The following is a 21,811-nucleotide window of genomic DNA, read 5'->3' as shown; positions in this document are numbered from 1 at the left end:
CTAACTGAATTTGTGGATAGTTTAGGGAGTATGATGCACAGGGTGGCAAGCTGAAAAGTTTAGAGAATGAGGACTGAAACAAGTACCAACAATAATTGCCTGCTCCACTGTGACAGATACTACTTTGCCTCAGGTGGAAATAACAGATAAAGCAGCTCCTCAGTAAGCCTGATTTCTAGTCTGGAATATTAAGATTAACTGAACCCAGTCTGCAAAGAATACAGTTCAGAAACCAAAGCAGGTACTGGCTACTAAGGTGAGGGAAGAAAGAACAAGGACACAGAGCAGACTGCTTCTGCCAGTCCTTCACAGGGAATGAAGGGACACTAGTGTTGCAGTGTGTTTAGTCTGGGTTGATAAAATATATGCCAAAAAAAAAAAAAAAAAGAAAAAAAAACCCTTTAATAATTTTCTACATTACGGCTTCCTTTAGAAAACAAATACCTTTTCCTTTCTTCTGGGTCTGCAGGAATGGATTTATGCAATGGTGCCAACTCTTCTTCGTGAGAGATGACCAGCTTCGCGTTTACTTGCACTCCTGATATTCGGAATGTTGGCCCTTTAACTTTCCCAAGTCTACCTCCTTAAAATAAAAAACCAAATTATCTACCCTTTATATGTACAATACGAACAAATGTAAAGAAAACAAGAAAGATTGTTGCTGTAGCAGCACACCTTCAATTCTATCAAATGTATTTTTCTTAATCAAGCACCCCAACTAAACTTCAGATTCTCAAGGTCTTCCATATAATAATATCAGATTAATCTTAAATTTCATGGTAAAGCAAAAACATACTGCATTTTCCTATAACAACTCACACAAGAAAGGGGAGAAGAACTCTTCTTACTATAATCCCTTTTTTAATAGCCTAGCATGCTAACATTTATTACTATTATTTATATTTTTCCCTTAACACTATTGTTTTATCTTATAATCAGAGTGCAAGAATAACTCAGGTTTCTTAGTACTTTTTATTCCTCTTCCTCCCCAGCCAAGCACACCGTACCTGCTCTCTCTGGTCCAGAGTTGTCCTTTAAAGCCTTAATGCATCCATTATGTACAAGCTCTCCCAGACGCCTAAGATCCGTCTCAGATTTATCGACTAGCTCAGCATCTCTAGCTATAGCATCTAACCTGTAACAAAACAGATACGTATTTTTTACAGCTCTAAAACTCCACTACTTCACTAATTTGTGAATGACTCCTTCAAATTCTGAAACTAGAGAGATGATCACATAAGCTATCAGTCAACCACACCTGTTATACTGTGTGCGATTTTGATCAATGCAGTTAAACACAGCTATAGACAATTATACAGAAACTACAAAAGAAAAAAAAAGGAAATACTACAATTGATCCAGATATCAGAGAACAATACACCAAGAACTGTAAAGGACACTAGCTATACAACTTTGAGTTACATTACTGGGTATTGTTTAAAAAGAAAAGGAACTGTAACATGATCACGTAAGACTCTTAAGTATTTTTAAGGAAAATGAAGACAAGAAATTATTCTCAAAAAATGGAGTAATACAGAAAACTTAAAAACAAGAATTGACAATAAGAAAAATGCAAAACTGCCTTTGGCAGTTATGGTGGATAAAACTATAGGCTTTCAACACACTATCAAACAAGATAACTAGAAGATTATCACAAATACAGACTAAACAAGACAACATGTAAAGTATAAGGAAAGAGCAAGGAGTCTTGCAAAACTGAGAGGTCTGAATTACCGGCTGTCTACGTACATACAGGGAAGATACTAAATTCAATTCATGTTATGGTCAAGGCAATGGATTAGGTACAGTATTTTCTCTTCAACTTAAGTTTTCTAGGTATATTGTTCTAATTTTATGAAAACAAGGTTCCAAGTTGCTACACAACTACAATCAATAAGTTTACCTTTCAAGGGGGCCACCGAACTTCTTGTAACTCTTGATAAATCTAGTAACAGAAAATAATTTTACATTTAAATATATGCTTAACTAACCCACATTGGCTTTAAAATGGTATCAATAAATTTTTAGTACAATACTATATGGACAATGGAAAGAAAATGAGAAAGAGAGAGACTAGGGCAGCTTAATATATCAACATACCTTACATTTAAAACCGGAGTTCCATTTAGTTTAACAATTGATACAAATAAAACAATAGATGGTACAATTTATTTCAGAAATTACTTTATTATTTTCACGAGACAAAAGATTCAGCAACTAGATGTGTCTCATTGTGAAAATCAAATGTGGACTTACAGTAAATAGAGAATTCAGACATCTTATGCCTCATATAATAAAGAATATATAGCTGCGACTCAAGACAGATGATTTTAAGATCCAAGAAAACATGACATGAAAGATAAGGAATGTCACTACACTCAGAAAAGATGTGAAAGGATGGAAAGAAACTGGAAATATCCAGGATGCAGAGAGGGAATGAAATAAAAAAGGAGTTTTCCTCAACAAACAAGAATCCAAGTTACTAGTACGAGCACAAAAGTAACCTTGTCAAATGCTGCAATCCATTATGTTAGATGGAATGCAAAGGGAATAAGGATCTTGTAAAGTTGTTTCTATAATCAAAAAATTTTAAAATCTTTGAATACCGAATACTTAAAATTCCAAAAGCAAAGTGGTATTTCACAAACCCATAAAGGTAAAGCAAAAATAATTCTTCCTTCTACCAAAATATATTTTAAGTACCAAATACTGATGTGACCACCTGTACGGATTTACTAATGAAAACGGATTATTTAAGTTTTAAAAAGCATCATATCACATTCGTTCAATTACAATATCATGACTAAATCTGTTTTAAATCTAAAACAAACCAAAACCCACTCAATCTTCTGTGTATCACAAAAGATTGGGTATCTTCCGGGTATCACAACAAAGATGTTTGGGGCAGTGGGGGGTGGAAGCTCACCTTTTGGAAAACCTGTTCTTTGGAAATTACTGTCTTCAAGGGATGGACAGATTAGGAATAGTATTTTTCCAACCTAATTTTATCCCTCACCAACATGAGTTCAAATCACAGACAATATAGTCCATTATGTCAGTACCACAAACTACGTAAGTAAAACCTCAAATGCCTTGAATAAAAGTTTTCAATCAAATTTAGGAAAAATAAACTGTCTTTGTATTTACAAACTCTAAAATGATTTAAAACAATTTTGTTCTGTCCCATTAAACATGCATGTTCCTCCCCAATCTTACCGTCTAATCTCTGCATCACTAAATCCTTTAATATTTTCTCGAGGAATAGTTCGTGGTCTTCCTCGTTTTTTTGGCCTTTTTCTTTCTGAGATGGAGTCACTATCAGATCCAGAATATCTTCTGTTCCTGCTGCGTCTTCCTTCACTTCCATTAAAGCTGATCTGGAATTTCAGAGCAAGTTATTCATGCATTTTAATTATGTTCCTTTGAACCAAGTTATCTAGTCTGTCAAAAATACACGTTAAAAGAATGGGGGGAGGGAAAAAATAAAAGAAAAAGCAATGCAAAAATACAAACCAAAACAACAAAAATGAAAGTTAGTCAAAATGCAGAGATACCTGTTTTGCACAGTTTCTCATTCTTGGGAGCATATATATTTCTTCAAGTTCTTTTTGTCTTTCCTCTTCTTCTATTCTTCGCCGCTGGACTTCTGGAATGATTTCTTCCCAATTTCTTGAATTTCGTTCTGGTTCCAATTCAATGTCATCTTCATCCATATTGGAAAAGTTGGCCACCTTATTTATCAGAACAAACTCACTAAGTCAATATATAACTGTACTTAAATGGCAGTCAGCAACTAAATTTTAGGAAAACTTAGTTAATGATGGCGTATTTTTACACAGAGACACATCAATGTTGAAAATAATATGTGTGTATATATAATTTATAAATATAAAGTGCTTAATGAAACACTGTCTCTAATTAAAGCATTTATATATAATGTGTATACACACACACACACCTCACTCAACATATTTGAATATGAAGATTATAATCATTTTCTTATTTAAAAGTTGACTAATATAGAAGCACATTGAAACAACCTCCTTGATAGCTGTATGATTGCTATTTAATTTTCCTTCAAAGTAGGACTAATGGCATGTGAATGCCTAAGTTAATGTGAAACTGCCATAACAGAGCTAACCACACTTTATTAAAGGGTAAAAATCACAATGCATTGCAAATAATAATCATCAGGAAGGTGATTTAATACTCTACTGATCTAAACAACTATATGCTACTCTGCATTTTTTTATGCAAAATAAACCAATTTGGACACACTTTATAATATATCTAATTGGATAACATTTAAAATATCTAGCATTCAAGTTTACTGAATTTTTGGGGCTGAAAGCTGGTGTTTATCCACCAAAAGTATGATGTAAAAACAGCCCTTTCAAAATTCTGATCATTAAATCAAAGGCTAATACATTTGTAAATTTATACTTTTCTTTCTCTTTTAGCAAAATATATTAAGTATTTTTAAATAGTTTTTCTGAATGCAATTATTCTGTATAGGTAAAAAGGCATTTTCTGCATAAAAGACAGTGTTGACCTACTGTGGCATCTGTTTCGTAAGAACGAAGAAAAGATGGAGAGATATGCAAAAGAAAACAGTAGCATTTAAAAATGAGAAGTGTAATTATGTGAGGAGGGAGGGAGGGATCACAGCAATACCTTAAACTGTGAAAGCAGCTCATCTCCTACAGTTAATGGGCCTGGCTCATTTTCCCGTGTTTCAGCCCTCTTCAAGATTTCATCTATATCCATTTCCTGAAACAGAGTAAGTTTCTCTTTATAATAAAATAACTCACAGATATTTCTGGTTGCTACATCCATCAAGCGTAGAAGCACTGTTCCATTTACCTGGGGCTCCTGTTCTTCCCCTTCAGGTTCTTTAAAAAGTTCCTCAGCACCAAACTTCAAAATTGCTGATAACTCCTCCTTATTAAAGGGTGTTGAGCTGAAATACAGGAATTTCAGAAAAACATCTGAGAGAATTTTTTCAAATTATGATAATCACGAGTCAATCATGCTTCTACTTCACTTAAAAAGCTGTATTTAACACGTAAATAAAGATGTGCAAAGACAATACACTTTGCACTTCCCTAACTACACCTTTTTTGCCTTTTATTAGCCAGCTGAAGTATCTTGCATTTTCACTTGTTGGTCAAATATACTTAAGGGTAAATTGATATGGAAGAATATACAAATATACCTTGAAGGAGTCGAGCCTGTATGTAGCACAGTTTTCCCTGTAGTATCCATTCTCTGAATTACTAAATGATCTAACACCATCTTTTTCTTGGCTCTTTCAAGAATATCCTCTTCTACTGATCCTTTTGTGACTAGCCGATAAATATTAACCTATGTATATTAAAAACAACAACAACTCTATTTAAATGTTCTCAAATTGCAAATGAAAACAAAATTCAGATAAAATTACCAAGGTAACAAAAAAATGCCTTAAGTAATAATAGAGAAAAGTGCCAGTCTTGATTATGAACCTTCCGAATTTTATTAACTGGTTTCATTTATGAAATTACTTGTTCAATCATGTTATCATAGTCTCTGCATAACCCCCTTAAAAAACAAAAAAATAAATTCTTAGACTTTTCTTCTATAAACTGCAGAGATTAGGCATAAGCAAGGTCATAAACAAAAGTATCATATCTCTGATTTATTCTTTGATGTCTTCTGCAAGAAAGAAATCTGCAAAAAACCAAGAAATATTTCACTTTCACGTAAAGGGGATGCGCCTGAAGAAACAGTTATTTTCCAGAATGACACGATACCAAAAAACATCAGGCAAGTCCACAACTCTCCTCCCTCCCTATCCATATACACCTACAGTTGCCATACCATCTCCCATATAAGGAGATTTAAATAATTAAATAAATAACTTGGATGAGTACTATTAACAATTTTAGACATACTAAGCAAACATTAGTTATTCTTAAAATACATGAAGACTGTGACGGCCCCCAGATGCAAAACAGACAGCTACTGTGTTGAACCCTCCTTCAGGTGTGGAGCTCAAAGCTGAGATGTGCGTACCTGTTTCTTCTGTCCAATCCTATGGGCTCTAGCCTGCGCTTGCAGATCATTCTGTGGATTCCAGTCAGAATCAAATATAACTACAGTGTCAGCAGAAGCCAAGTTTATACCTAATCCTCCAGCTCTGGTAGACAGTAAAAAGCAGAAGTCCTGAAATCAAAAAATAAGAAATAGCTTTACACATACTAGTTTTTATATTCTTCAGGGAACCAATATGACACTTGTTTATACATTCCGTGAACCAGGCTACGAACTCATACGCTATCAAACAGCTGTTCCGTAGCAGAAGTTTATTTAAGGATAAAGCAAACATTGATACCAATTTCTCTTGCAAACAGTTTTTCTATAGTTTAAAGAAAGCAGCACCATAGAAGATGAGTACTAACCACTTGTGGGTAGGGGGAGTGGAGAAAGGGGGAAAACAATCAAACAAAGCACCTGCCAAAAGGACAAAACAATCTGTTGCTAAAGTCTTGTAGGTGCCAAAGTCTCTCATCAAAAATTTTTAAGGAAACTAATATAAAAACTAAATAGCCATGGCATAGAAGGGAAAACCCTTGAACATAAAAGTACCTGGTTAACTATGAGACAGGAAGCATGTGGTCTGCAGGGATCAGGGCTGTTCAATACGAAAATGGGATGAGCAATGAGGTGACAAAATTTGCAGATGATACAAGTTATTCAGGGACAACTACAAAGGACTACGAAAGGATCTTAGGAGACAGGCATAAAACAGCATACAAAATTCAAGATAAAGTGAATTGGAAGAAAGTATCCTAATTTTACATACAGAGAGAGGTAATAACAAATCATTACTGCTCAGGAACTGCTCCTTGGAATTTGTGGTACATTATTTCCATATTTCCATCTCAGTTTATTAATGTCCAAAAAGTCACGTGAAATGTTATGAATTATTGAGAAAAAAATTAGAGAATAAAACACAGGACACAATTATGTTACTGCACAATCCAAAGTTTCTATAGCCTACATTCTTGTATACTGTGTGAAGTTTGGACTCCCCCCTTCATCTCAGAAGCTGTATAGTAGAACTGGTAAGATTTCAGAAAAAGGCAATGACATCTGTACTAGAATTTAAGACTTGTGTGTTTAACAAATGTGCAGTTTAATGTTATGAAGTTAAGTCCTTCCTCCCCAACCACAGCAGAAACTTAAGCTCAGCAGTAACTGACAAATGCTATCCTTCCATTATTCCAAAAAATCCTGCCAGGGTAGGGTAGGGATCTAAGACGACCAAAGGTAAGGCATGGCTTACTCATTAGGAATACTAAATTATGTAACACAGAGAAGAAAAAAGCTATAACACAGACCTGTAAAATTACAAGCAGGTTAGAAATCAGTTCTTCACTATTCTCTTCCAGGGCAAACAAGTAAGAGTCAGACTCAATAGATGACAATAACAGAAGCCAAAGATAGTTGTGCTTCACACAAGGATACACACAACTCACTTCTGCCCACTGCCCAAGAATGCTTTTGATGCTAAAGTTCAGGACTCATGTAGAAATCACAGAATGAACTTCTACACCATAACAAAGGTATGAAGCTAAATTTTTCAGTGCTTATATAGTATTTACAATTACTTTGATGAAGAGTACTGAAAAAATATTAAAATATTGTAATTACTGATTATACTAATTAAACATCTTTTTCATAAATTGTGTTCCTAATTAACCTCAATTAACCTCGTATTAGGAAAAAAATCTAACAGTTGTAAAAATTATATTCTAGGTACTAACAAGGAAATGTCAACAGCAGAAGTGATAAATCCAATACTTTTCTCAGCCTTCAGTTTTTATATAATGTTTGCTATATTTTTTGGGATATATTCATTTTCCGAGGTAATTTCCCCAAATTTCTATTTCTTTGGAAAAAAAATAAAGTTGAGCAGACTCCTTAAAAATATACAGCTAATACCATACCTCTGATCCTTCTGCATTAAAATGATCCAGTGCTTGTTTCCTCAATTCTCCTTTTATTGATCCATCAAGTCTCTAAAGAGATTTAATATTAGAATTAAAAAGGAATTCTTACACTATATTCTAATCAGAACAACTTCAACTTCTCAGTTGCTAGAACAGCTACATGAGAAAACAAAAAACCCCAAACCCAGCAATGTAACATTTTTCACTATCTTTTCCATCAGCTCCATTTTAAAACATCATTTAGCATGCAGCAATTGCCAGGCTTCCTGTACATAAAGAGAAATTTATATAGATTTTATTTTCTTAAAAAGAAGACCAAAAAAAAAAAAAAAAAAAAAGAAAAGAAAGAAAGAAAGAAAAAGAGAGAGAGAGAGAGAGAGAAAGGGACTAGGGACAAGAGGTTCTTAGCTACTACCAGCAAAATTCTTACTTGAAAGGGAAACTGGCGATACTTCAAATACTCTGCTAGGATGTCCAGCATCCTCACCATCTGAGAGAAAATCAAAACTCGGTTGCCGCGTTCTCGTAGACGAATCAGTAGCTTGTCAAGAAGGATTAGTTTCCCGCTGCTACGTATTAAATGCTACAAAAATAATGTAAATACATATTACAGAGTAAGTCGATCTCAACACTAATACACACTGCAATTGGTTAAACATGCATTTTAGGTTTGCTTTCTTGTCTACTGGCATAAGAATGACAGAAATTCTGACATTCCTTTAAAAATATTTTAGTATGTGCACACAATACATATGCTCCCAGAACTAACACACATATTCAAGTGACCATCCTGCACTGCTATACAGATTAACTACTATGTAGCATTAACTGAACATGAAAGTTTAACCAGGATTTAGCAAGTGTCCTGATCTCGTAAAAAGGCATTATGAAAGCATTGAGTACTTTTAACAGAAGTCAACAGCAGTACCAAGCAGCGTATTTTTAGGGAAATGCATTTCGCAGAACAGCACCTTAACATTCCACCAAAGTGTTAAGGAAATACACGGAGCTGCAAATGAGAGCAGTTAAGGTGTTGGCTCAAGCTCTTTTCTGCCATATAAACAGTAACTCTGTAGTCAACAAAATACTTGAGACTAATAAAAGGGACTACTTTATTACTACTTTCTCCTCACTTCCCATCTTATGAACAGAAACAGGCACTGCTGCCTCATCCTGTAAGTATTCTTAGACGGTGAGTCTCACTCGAGTCTCTCATGCAAGCTGAAGTGAGAAGAATCTTGTTTGTGGAGTTTAATGGGCTTTAGGTAGGCTACAATGCTAAGCCTTCTCAGCTGCCCTGGGAATACCTAGAACAAAAACTCCAGTGCACATGGAATTTAATAGTGAAAACTTTAGGCCTCTAACTTGAAGAGGCTTGGGATACAATTTTGGGGAGTGAAAAACTTGGAGTTAGGCACTTTTAGTCTTTATGCCAGAAAGGAGGAGGATATTTTGTTCAGAATTAGAGCTAACAAAGCTTATTAAGATGGGCCAAGGAAGTCCCTGTTAAAAGTATGTAATTATTAGAACGAATGGTTGAACAGTTCTGAAAAGTTTAATTATAGTTCAGATAGTCACACAGTACACCAAGTTGTAAATAAAATATCCTTTTGCTTTGAGAAACACTTTAAAACATGAAATAGCTTGAAATCACAAGCTGTCACTGCATAATCCAGTATTTTTCCCCAAAGTACTTATATTATCAACTTCAAAGCTTGCAAAAAAGATTAACTTAAATATTTATGTTGGTATTAACTGCATCAAATGATACCAATTGTTTTATCTGTTGCAGTGGTTCTCAACAGTATTAGTAAAAAGATTAGTTAACCTATACAGAAAAAAAAAAAAATTCACAGACCATCCTTGGTAGTGATGCTACAGTTGTTTTCATTCATAACAGTAACAGCAAAAATCATAATAAGCTTTGGCTGTTTGTTACTTTATTTCCTTTCACTTTGGCTGGATGTAGGCATATAAAGAACAGTGCTTCATTATAAAAAAACCAATATCTTAAAAACATTCTACAAATCACTTTCAGTTATCACATGGATTGTTGCTGTACCATTACCAGTCCCATGCATTTGTATTTATATTACATTTACCTGTTTAACTACTTTTTTTTTCATTTTGCGTTTAAATAGGTCTTAAGTTTATTTTGTCTGAAAATACATAGCCTGTTTCAAACTCTTCCTTTTTATTTTGATCATTACTAAAATCATGGATATTTTATTCAGTAATGGACTATTATTCAGTTCTAATTAAGAAACAAAAAATCAATTCACTTACCTGTAAAACTCAAAATGCACATTTTGTAGAGATCTTGTTCTTCCTTAATATACTTTAATAAGCACAAATAAGTTGCCTCAACAGTATAAAATTACTACATACAAATTACAGATGTAAAACAGAACTTTTTTTTTTTTTGAATTAAAAGACAACATAGTATTACCTGTAAGGCCTCCTGTTTATTATAGAATTCATTATCATCTGGTGGTTTAATGAGGTAGCAATGGTTACAACACTTCTTGAGTTCCATCATGATGTTCAAAAAGCCTGATGTACTGCCTTTTGAGCCTTTACTCAAGGCTTTGTAATTCCTGGTTAAAATCCACCTATGATATACAATGTACAGTGTAAATAATTTCTAATCATATGTGGGATTAAGACACATGTGAGCTTTCAAAATTCAAGAGAAAAAGCAGCTCCTGACAAAAGAAACATACAAGTAGGCCACATAACAGAAATTAAATGAATAAAAATTAGACCAGTGTAATTCTTAAGCCTTTGCTTCATGGAATTTCACCGTGGTAAAATCCTGAAAGGTATTAGGTTTTTACTTTTGCCTCAAACTCAATTGCATCAGAAAAACTATTAAAATTCAGTAATTTGCAGATAAGATATATTATTTAAAAAAGCAAAGTTTAAATAATGTCATTTCTTACTTGTAATATTGTTTCTGCAATGCACTCATTTCCATCCTCAGAATTTGTTCAACCTTAGCAGGCAAAGATTTTTCTACATCTTTTTTAACTCTTCTCAGTAGAAATGGTTCAAGTTCTTTGTGAAGACTTGCATAACCAAACTCTCTCCCTTTGCCATGCTCCTCTTCAAAATCCTCCCAAGAAGAAAACCTTCAACATAAGAGAATAAGTCACTATGAGAATCACTATGAAAATAGTGATATACTGTGAATGACCTGAAGAAGTGACAGTTGCAAAGAAAAAACACAAACACACAAAGCCCATAAATACACCAAATACGCACACACACTTATGGACTTCCTCCCTACTCCCTCCATTTCATTTTCATCTCGCAGGAAATTCAAAGTACTTTCTCTATAAACAGAAGAATCAAAATTTCCAAATACTTTTGCAGAATTAGAACTGAACTACTGAATTTGAATTTCCCCAGTGGAAATTCATTTACCTTGTCTGCAAGGAAACCCTGATTGATAGATGGTTGCAGTATTTATCAAGAGCCACATGAAAAACAGTCGCATGGCTGGAAAAGTGTGTGTGAGAACAGACCACTTCATATACTTTTTGCAGCTTGTATGGAATAGCTGAAAGGTGATTACTTCCAATATGTGCTAACATATACGACTATGGACTTGTGATCAGATGAAAAATGTGCTAGGTAACAGCCTTATTGGTTGTGCTTGTAAAGTTCTGAAGAAGTCAGTGCAAAGCACAGCTCCCAAAGTAAACCTATAGTGCTTTGCATTTACAAGATATCTGATACGAACATGTGCTTACAGTTCTCATTTATCTTAGTCATAAACACAGATCAATACAACAAAAGGTCAATACAGTAAACCTATTGTACGCAAACCACATGGGCAAGCTAGTTATGTGACTGAACTACTGGGTATTCGGCATCTTGGTATAAACTTGCTTTCGTTAATGGTACTAACAGAGAAAAGAAGATATCCTCAATCCCATTCTATTTCCCCAGAGTAAATCCATCTGGTTTCCCTTTTAGACTAGGGCAAAGCATTTTTTCAGAACTCTGACCCATATATCACTCCATCTTTTTTGTGGACTGGTAAAACAGAAAAGAAGTAATAATTGCTACCAGATTTATTTATCAAGAGTAGCATGAAAGACATGTATGCCTACTTCACAAAAAATATTTAGACTATTTTATATAATCCTCCCAAGCGCTACAATATTTCACAGTAAGAAACTTAAAAATAAATAAATAAATAAAAGAGATCAAACTCTTTCTTACTTTTCTGGCATGATGAAGTGCAGCAAAGACCAAAGCTCTTTCAGAGAGTTTTGCAGAGGGGTTCCAGTAATAAGAAGACGATGGTTAGACTTAAAGTCTATTAAAGTCTTGTACAGAAGAGAATCGTCATTTTTTAAACGATGAGCTTCGTCAACTCCTATAAATGCCCAATTCAGACCACCAAGGAATGACTTAAAGAAACAGAGGTGGGAAAGGGGGAGAGAAAACGTTACACTGATGAGCATATTATGCAATTTCTGGCATTTTATAACAGGCTACAAATACCATCACTTTATTTCAACAAAATATGGACACCTATGTGTCTAGGCACCTAAATTTGCTGGATCTAACAAAAAGCTATACAAGTGCCCCAAGAAAGCATACGCTAAGTTTAAAGGTAAAAAAAGGCCAAAAAGCTGATGCATATTAATTTTCACGACAGAAAGAAATGACTATTGACTTTCTTCCCAACATGTACAAACAAACAAACAAAAAAAAAACTAAAGACGTTCTGCTCATTGGCTTTCTACAGACATTTTAATATGCTATTGGAAGGTATAAAGACAATTGTGTGTGACCATCATGGAGACTACTACACAAAGAAAAAGCATACAGGATTTCAGAGATCTCAATCACAGATACCATGGGTGGAGGGCTGTTTTGCTTTTTTAGTTCCTTGATGATGGTCTATAAAGAAGAAGAATGCTTCAAGATGGAAACTGATTACTACAGTAAGAAGCCCAAACAAAAACTGAAGAAAAAAGTGTCCTCCACTCAATAAAATAGGAAAAAGAAGGGGGGGGGGGGCTAGAAAGCCTCACCACACACACACACACAGAGAGAGAAAATCTGAAAGTGCTTAAAGAAAACTCTACTGCCCTACTTCAGAAAGCAAAGTTGTCAAACTCCCCATCTGTTTAATGATTCAGAATCCAAACATGCATAACCCTAAAGTGATTGTATCTCCCTGAAGAAATAAGAACAATTACCTTATCCTTCAGCAAGATTTCATAAGTTGTTAGAAGTATATTAAATTTTAATCGCTTGGTCTGTGGATGCATCCATTCGTGAGTTCTTATCTACAAATAGAATTAAATGAATTGTAAGCTACAGAAAAACAGTCTTATTGATCGGGATGATTTCAAGCACTACAGCAAAATGCTGTAGGGCCCAAAGATGTTTTTTAAACTTATGAAAAAATGGCAAGAAGTTTCTGTAAAACTTTTTTTTTTTTTTTTTACTTTAATGGATGAGATCACTTACCTTACTTCTTTACAAAACCAAATTAAGATCATGTTTATCTTACCTTTTATTTAAGCACCTAAATAATTCCATGGCAAAAGATAAATGATTTTCAAACGCAAATTTGCATTTTTCATCCTTTTAATTAGTTAGCAGGAAGGAAATCTTTCATATATTTATATCAGATCAAAATCTAAGCTTACACTTTGCTTTCTAAAGACACAGTGTTTCAAATCGGTATTTTCTCATTCCAAACCAAAAATACTGGAGAGAACACAAGAGCATGAAGCACTTACCACCAAACTTTTTCAATGATACAAAGAAATACTCACCATATTTCTGCTAGTTATATCTCCTAAGTAAACCACAGCATTCATCTGAGGAGCCCAAGTTTGAATCTCTCTTTGCCAAGATGTCAAAGTAGAAAGTGGCACAACCAGCAAGAAAGGTCCATACAGTTGATGTTCATGAAACAGGTAGTTCAGAAAAGAAATTGTTTGTATTGTTTTACCCAGACCCATTTCATCCGCAAGAATACAACTATTTCCTCTAAAAAAATGGGGAGTAAAATGGACAAGAAGAGAATATTATTTTTTGAGGAAAAAAAAACCACTCATACAAATTTTCAAGATTTTGCAACTGTAAATCTTTAAGTCTCTTTAGATACAGTTGGACACAATTTCAAATATCATGTAACACTTTTTAGCATACTGATTATTTTTCAAGTATGTTTAACAAAAAGCTTGCACATGTTCCTTGCATGTATACTTTAAATTATAAAACTAGTACTGATCTTTCAGAGGTTTACTTTGTTTTCTTGTAACATATGATCTTACAATTTGCGAACAGCAAAATTCATTTCAGACTATACTTACTTGCACCATGAGTGAGCAAGCCAGTTCAGTCCATTCAACTGATAATCTCTTAATTCTAAACTCTCATGCCCTCCAATATAAGATGGTTGCTTCTTTAGTGCAACAAACCTTGGCCTCTGTTTTAGAACCTGTCAAAAAGAAATTGAGCATCAGTCCTATCACCAACAGGAGTTACCAAAATGTTTTCCTCTCGAAGCAACACAGTACTAGAAATCTGTTGGGTAACCATATCTAGTTTTTATCCCTCACAGACAACTAGACTGTACAGCAACACCTGAAATTAATTTGATCGCTGATCTAAATTCCACAACAGGAATGACATTAACACATTAACAAAGGTTACCTTTAAAACTAATGAAACTAAACTCTGCCTATGAATGCAAATAAAAAAAGCAAGGAATAAACATCCACAAAAGGCTATTCTCAGTAGTGATACTCACCGTCTCTCACTGTTTCTATGTATGCACACATATATATCTCATTAATACTATTCTGAACAACACACAAAATACTATAACTTGCATGTTATTTCCAGATGCATAAAATACTTTCACACTTTTACTATGACAATTGACGACAAACCCATTGCAATCACGCACTCACCTTGCAGTCCTTAAAGGGAGTGGTCTTGGATTGATTTCTGCTAAAATACTCATCAATGCGTGTCTGAAATTTTTTAGCAATGAGAGCACCATCTTCCCAGCTGCATTCTGAATAAGGCAGACCCTGCCATTTACAATAGTAATCTGGATAACCAGCTGCTGATTTCTGATTTGAATGAGCTGCAAAAATGTATCAAAGTTATCAGATCAGTATTTTCCTTCTGTATTTTAAGAACACACTCATTTTACATGATAAGATGACTTAAACCGTTTCACAACAAAAAGAAAAGACAATTTTTTTTTATCAGAAGTTTTGTTTGGCATTAAGATGTTAGTCATATTCTAGATTTCTTAACTACAAATGCAATATACAAGCAATAACCATGTAATATTCTCAACGCTATTTTCTGTCTGCAAGTTGGTCACATACCAATTATTCTTTCCACTATTTGATATTGTTTGTGTAGATCATCTGTAAGTTCCTGCTGGCAGTTATAATATTCCACATCTTCTGGAGAAGCATTTTTCAGCCTGAAATGGGAATTTATTTACAGTACTTATTACATTATGTAGTTCTAAAGCTAAGAAAATTTGGCAACTCTAAAGCTCTGAACGTAAGCATCACAGGAATGCTTCTTAGAGAGCTTCTTTGAAGTGACTACAACTCAGAAATTCCTGTTATAGAAGTGATCCATCTGGCCTAAGTGCCTCATCACTAGTGCCTGACACACAACTTGTACTAGGCATGCATATAAATCAGAATATTCACAGTGCACAATGTACTCCACAGGATGCTTTTATGGAACAACATCAGGGATGGTTCATTCTGTAAGAATGCATCTTACAAGTAGTGGGATTTTTAGGGAATCCTAGTGTTCACAGATGACATTAAAATATTAATAAAATTGAACATTAAAAATGTTGTAGTAAGAAGTACAGATTTCTTCAGTTCTTGGCTCTCAGGCTTTCAGAGAAGTTTGAGTCAAGAAAACTAAATACTTTGCAAAATAATCTCTGCATTGACTCCTGAAGAACTCTGATCAAAATATAACTATAAAACTAGTAAGAAGTAGGACCTTCTTTTTTTTTCCCCCTTTAAAAAAAAAATTTTAAAAACATTCACCTTGTGCAAACTTCATTTATAACAGACACTAAACTTAGGAGCAGAAGCTCCTCACTTAGAAGTCTAGTTTTACATGATGTGTATGCTCACCCACTCAATGAAAAAGTTGGTATGCTCAGAATCTTACAGTATCGTAAGGTTTTAGGAAGGCCTTAATTATTTATTTATTTAAGTTTTTGTCTTCCTGTTGTATCAACACTTGAAATCATACCCTCACAAACAGGTAACAGGTCTCAGAGAAACTCATAAAACATCTATATTGTTATGAAAATATGTAACACAGAAGTAGTTATAAAATATTCACCATCGTTTTGTTTCCTGATCCTTTTTCTTATAATTGTCCAGTTTCTTCATTCCTTTAACATTTTGTTGCTTCAGTGTTTCCTCAGTTTCCCAAGTATTGTGGATGTGGGACCAGCCTTTCCATTTAATAAGATATTGTACTTCTCCTGGCTCCTTTGACTTTTCAAACCCAGCGTTCGGATCACCGTCTGCTTCAACTGCATAGATGGTGGTTGCAGCACCAGTGGCTGAGAAGGAAATCATATCATAAGCCTTAATTAAATGTGCAGTACTATAAATCAACTGAAAAGAGATGTGCTATAGAAAGCATTCAGTGATGCTTTTAAATGAATTATATCTACAGCTCTCAAGTAATTACTCTTATTTGAACAATTATGATATATGTTAACAGGCGCACAAGAAGTCAAAAGAAAAATCAAAAGTAACCAAAAACCCCCCCCTCATCTAACCTATCTCATCTTTTCTTACCAGAATTTTCTTATTATTCCTAGTTTCTCTAGTGATCCCAAGGGAATGCTCCATTAACATTACTTGCTGTCTTCCCTGCTATCTCTGTCTCATTTCCGAATGTACATTAGACATCTAACCCTATGCTTGGTCAGCCCTGAGACCTGAATAACCTGCTATTAGGGATGTTATAAATCTATTTCTTCCTAGGCATGTATTACTACATTTTTTTCCTTCTACCCTAAGGAAATTTTTAATTAAATACAGCCTGCATCCCAGTTGAAGCATACTAGCATCAGGGAACAGGCTCATTTCTGTGAGAAGGGTCAGGTAAGCAACAGGATTCAACCAGCTGCAGTGGCCAGACATGACAACAGAAAGTGGCAACAACAAAGGACAACATGAACAGCAACAGCATCTAGAGAAGCAAAATATAACAAGCCTGGTCCCAAAGGCTTTGAACACAGTGGTAACACTGTGCAGTGGAGTAAGAGACTTTAGGATAGACTAGAATTTAGGAAAGCATGGGGGAAGAAGAAAGTTGAGAAAAGATAATGGAAGCTCCGAGATGGGTCAGAAATTCTATATATTGGTTATAATTAATGGAGAAAGGTAACTCTGAAGTGCAAGGGGTCCAAATTTTCTATAGTTAGAATCCTAATTTGCAAGCTAAAACAGAGGATTGCTGGGCACTGCAACCCATTGCTGCTGGGAATATGACACCCTTACCATCATTCATAAAAAACCTTTTAGAAGTTCACATGCAAGCACCTCTCTGAAATTTTAGAGGCACTTTGTAACCATTCCACCATTTGTTTGTATTGCATTGAGAAAATTTGCACAGGAATAATTGAAACCACAGTCTCAACGCCAACACCATCCTTCAGAGTTCAGGTTACTGGCTAGCTGTCCTATCCAGTACACTTTCTCCCCTCCCAAAGTATATAATTTATATCCATCAGGTATCAGAAATTGTACAGACAGTGCTGTAACAATATAGTGTGCATTTATGCAATATAGAGCTATCTTTAACTTATCTAATTTCTTTTTGCATTACTCAGTTCTGTGAGTTCTTTGTTTTACCTTATAAGGCTTGAAAAGAGACTTTAAAAAAACAGTCTCCTTATCAGGTTGAAAAACAACAGAAGATGACTTGCAGGTAGTATTGTTTACAAACATTAAAGGTGACCTAGAGCTCAGAACAGTTGCTGAAGTTGTACCAAAACTCCCCTCAGCATCTTAAGGACACCGATTAAAATAATAATAATAATAAAAAAAATAAAAAGGAAAAAATACCTCCTTTTCGGCCAATTCGACTATCCATAAACTTCTCTATAGTCTCAAATTCATCTTCTTCAGGTTGTGGGACATCTTCTCCACAGACTTCCAGCAAGTCATCAGAATCTGTCTTAGTTTCTTCAGCTTCTTTGTAACTAACGTTGACTGTTGCCTGGCGACGAGATCCCCTCTTATCATAATCATCATCGTCGTCGTCGTCGTCATCATCATCATCCGATGAATCAAGCTGCCTCTTTTTCTGTCCTGCACTCCTTTTGCCACTTTTTGGCTTAATTCTTAAGACAATAAGATATGACAAAACAATGGGGTTTCAACATGGAAAACCAACCATCATCTTTATTTGTTTTTGAATATGAGTATTTCATGACTGTTCAGTTATGCCAGTCATAGGCCTAGTTTCTAGGCCACAGAAAAGAGGCATTCACTACAGTGCAATGGTATGACATGTTTTTTAGTTAAAAAAAATCTTCAATTTCTGTAATAAATATTTACGTTTTCATTTGCATGTATAGTAGGTACAGCGCTCTAATTACTAATCAGAAATCGCACTAGACAATCCAAAATGCAAGACTTCCTACCTGCTTGGAGGTTTCCGGCTTCTGACCTTGTTTTTTGGCTCATAGTCAGATTCACTCTCTTCACAACTGCTTTTCTCCCTATCTTCTTCTGATTCAGAATCGGAGCCAGTTCCTGATATTGACCCTGATCCAGACATTTGCCAGTCTTCACTGTACATATTGAAAGACAAAACAGTAACCCACGCTGGTTTTTGTATGAAGTATTCATCTACATGTTTGCTGCTGTAATCTCAACTTTCTTAACAGAAATAGAATTCCTCTAACTGTTATTTCAGCCTCAGGTGAAAGGACAGAAAATTATCATGAACAGATAATAAGCAAGTAAAAATACCTAATTCAACTCTCTTTGGAGCCATTATGTTTTCTATTATCAAGAGGTAGATTTAAAAAGAAAAATCCAAAACAAAAATCTGGATTTCTATACGAGTTAATGTGTAAAATAAAGACTGACATTAAAAAACCCAAGTACTTCACAACACTAACTGGAAACTAAATTCATTTACTGTAGCTTATTCACGCTCAAATCATAAAACACTGTAACATTATATTCTGGAGAATCCAGTATTCTCCAATAGCTAAGTTCCTCTTTGCCTCGTGAAGAATAGGCAACTTTGCCACAGGAACCAAGAATAATGCAGAAGCAGATCTGAGAAGCACACAGAACTGCAACAATTTGTGAGAGTCTCCGAAGAGCTCCCACTGAGTTCTCAAATCAGTATTTCACAAACAAGCAAGATACTACGAGTAAATAGCTCATGACTCTTGAGAGGCATTTCCTCCTTACTCCTGCTTAGCTGAGATCTTCTACTTTGCAATAGGAAACATGTACTCACCAATCAACAGCGTCTTGCTTCAAATCCTGAGTTTGTACATGCAGATTAGTTTGTACAGACAAATTTAAGCTTAATAGCTTTGCGACCAAAGCAGTGCAAAGGGAAGTCTGACATGGTTGCTAAATCTTTACACTATCATTTATCATTGGGTTTAAGGTTTCTCGAGCAAGGCCCTGGAAAAGCACTAATGTTCTTCAGAGGTGGATTATCACTCAGACTTCTTCATTAAGTTTCAAATCAGAAAGCCTAGAAATCAGTGCTTTGACATCCCTTCCTCCCCATTCCCCACTTAAATATGTATTGGAAGAAATTATGTTTTCATTCTTCCAAGACACATATACTGAACAATGCTATAGTACCATTTGTCTTATTAAGACTTTTTCTGCATGCAGTAAGATAAAAAAAATCCACACAACCTGCATTTATTTGGTGATACAGACAACAGATATCATCTTCTAGGGCTTGATCTCATGTCACGTTATAGAACAAGAAATCTCTGATTTGCCTATCAGATAGCAACTGCAAACATACTTGTTCAAAATAGTCAGAAAACAAAACTAAAGTACTGAATATATGAGTTTATTTGGTTAGCAGTTTAGGAATGGCTGTGAGAGCTGGGCCTCTTTAGCCTGGGGAAGAGAAGACAGAGGGGGGATCTTATCAATGTGTACAAGTATCTGAAGGGAGGGTGTCAAAGGGACGGGGACAAACTCTTTTCAGTTGTCTCGTGTGACAGGACAAGAGGCAACGGGCAAAAAATGAAGCACAGGCAGTTCCGCCTGAATGTGAGGGGGAATTTCTTCCCTGTGAGAGTGACTGAGCACTGGCACAGGTTGCCCAGAGAGGTTGTGGAGTCTCCTTCTCTGGAGATCTTCAAGGCCTGCCTGGATGCAACCCTGTCTAACAGGCTCTAGGTGACCCTGCTGAGTGGGGAGGTTGGACTAGACGATCTCCAGAGGTCCTTTCCAACCTTACCGATTCTATGATTCTACACTTAAATGTCTTTCCTGTAACAGAGTATGTAAATAGGCTTAATCAAATTCTTAAGTAACACAGGACTGCAAACAACTCTTATCCCTAGAGAAGCATCATTTTGCATAGTTAACCTTCTGCGCATGTTATCCTTTGATTAATGCTTCTCAAAGATATTATACTGGCAACTCTGCATATTGAGATGACTCATTAATTGGGAGAAAAGGTATGACAGTACAGTACAATTGCTATACACCATTCATAAAAAACACAGGTCAGAGTCTATTCTCCTTTTGTTGTCATGAGGACAAAGTATAATCCTTTTCATAAGCTTCTTGATCTACAACTTAACAACAGCTCAACTTCAATTAAGCTTCCTTGACTAGTCAAATAAAGCTAATTTACTATCAGGCATGTAATAACTTTTAAACAATTCAGAGAAAAAAATCAAAAGGGACTGGCACAACCAATGGGATTCTAACTTAAATCTGATCTGAGACAATTTGTTAAAGTAGTATCCTATTTCTTCAATGATTTTTAGGGAGGATGCTCAGCACAAAAATATGCTGCACCTAAGAATATTTTATATAAAAGTGCTGATAAATGTTTTTGAGTAACACTGCAGGTAATACAGGCTCTTTTTCTCAGAAACAAATATATGTTCCTCTGAGATTTTTTAATTGAAAAAAATTCCAAAGCATCAATCAAAACTGCAAGATAGAGACAAATTTATAAGGGAATTTAAGTATTTCAAGTGCGGAAAAATGAAGCCTGGGTAATTATGAGCATACACTACCATGACAAAATATGATAGGATATTATTTATGAAAATATCTTACTCCTTATGTTTTTTCTTCTTGGTTTCACTGGATGAGTCATCTGCAGAATCTTCGCTACTTGATGAGTCCTGTAGATGAAGAAAAGAATATACATGATTCATTATCACAAAAAAAAGAAGTATTTTTAGTACTGAAAAAATAATTCATCTCCTACTTTCACAACAGAATCATATTCTTCATGTTTTTATCTTCTTCATCCCCCTCAGTGTACCTAATGATACTGAACAAGATGAGGACTGGCGATGTTTTTGTATTTATCCATCTATGAATACACCATGTCAGAATTCTAGAAACTACCATCAAAAACCTGACTTAAAAATAATCAACGTACCTATGTAAAGTATAGTTTAAACTGTTGCAAGTTAATAAATCAAGATGAAATTCTACTTAAAACCTAACAGATATCTTCTGCCATTTCAGAGCTCTATCACCTTTCATATTCTCTCACATTTAAACATCAATTTAAGAAAAGTT

At 34.9% G+C, this 21,811-nt stretch overlaps 1 protein-coding gene across 3 annotated transcripts in view; it reads right to left on the bottom strand.

The window, feature by feature from the left end:
- Positions 1-21,811, bottom strand: part of CHD1 (chromodomain helicase DNA binding protein 1) — a 50,230-nt gene that overhangs the window by 12,565 nt on the left and 15,854 nt on the right. For 2 of the 3 annotated variants that reach the window (XM_062599030.1, XM_062599032.1), the window contains exons 5-27: positions 21,338-21,405; positions 18,694-18,843; positions 18,113-18,390; positions 16,371-16,596; positions 15,374-15,474; positions 14,945-15,123; positions 14,342-14,469; positions 13,799-14,015; positions 13,214-13,303; positions 12,225-12,415; positions 10,937-11,125; positions 10,444-10,606; positions 8,425-8,577; positions 7,992-8,063; positions 6,055-6,204; positions 5,216-5,364; positions 4,864-4,960; positions 4,675-4,770; positions 3,555-3,731; positions 3,217-3,377; positions 1,904-1,945; positions 1,008-1,135; positions 445-583 (exon numbers count right to left, since the gene is read on the bottom strand). In XM_062599030.1, the coding sequence (XP_062455014.1) occupies positions 445-583; positions 1,008-1,135; positions 1,904-1,945; positions 3,217-3,377; positions 3,555-3,731; positions 4,675-4,770; positions 4,864-4,960; positions 5,216-5,364; positions 6,055-6,204; positions 7,992-8,063; positions 8,425-8,577; positions 10,444-10,606; positions 10,937-11,125; positions 12,225-12,415; positions 13,214-13,303; positions 13,799-14,015; positions 14,342-14,469; positions 14,945-15,123; positions 15,374-15,474; positions 16,371-16,596; positions 18,113-18,390; positions 18,694-18,843; positions 21,338-21,405 (3,344 nt within the window). The remainder of the gene's footprint in view (positions 1-444; positions 584-1,007; positions 1,136-1,903; positions 1,946-3,216; positions 3,378-3,554; positions 3,732-4,674; positions 4,771-4,863; positions 4,961-5,215; positions 5,365-6,054; positions 6,205-7,991; positions 8,064-8,424; positions 8,578-10,443; positions 10,607-10,936; positions 11,126-12,224; positions 12,416-13,213; positions 13,304-13,798; positions 14,016-14,341; positions 14,470-14,944; positions 15,124-15,373; positions 15,475-16,370; positions 16,597-18,112; positions 18,391-18,693; positions 18,844-21,337; positions 21,406-21,811) is intronic. The other variant, XM_062599031.1, reaches the window with a different exon arrangement.

Source organism: Rhea pennata, chromosome Z (assembly GCF_028389875.1).
Source record: "Rhea pennata isolate bPtePen1 chromosome Z, bPtePen1.pri, whole genome shotgun sequence".
In the NCBI taxonomy this organism is placed as follows: domain Eukaryota; kingdom Metazoa; phylum Chordata; class Aves; order Rheiformes; family Rheidae; genus Rhea; species Rhea pennata.
The sequence above is the reverse complement of the archived record's forward strand: the minus strand, read 5'-3'. Positions and strand labels throughout refer to the sequence as shown.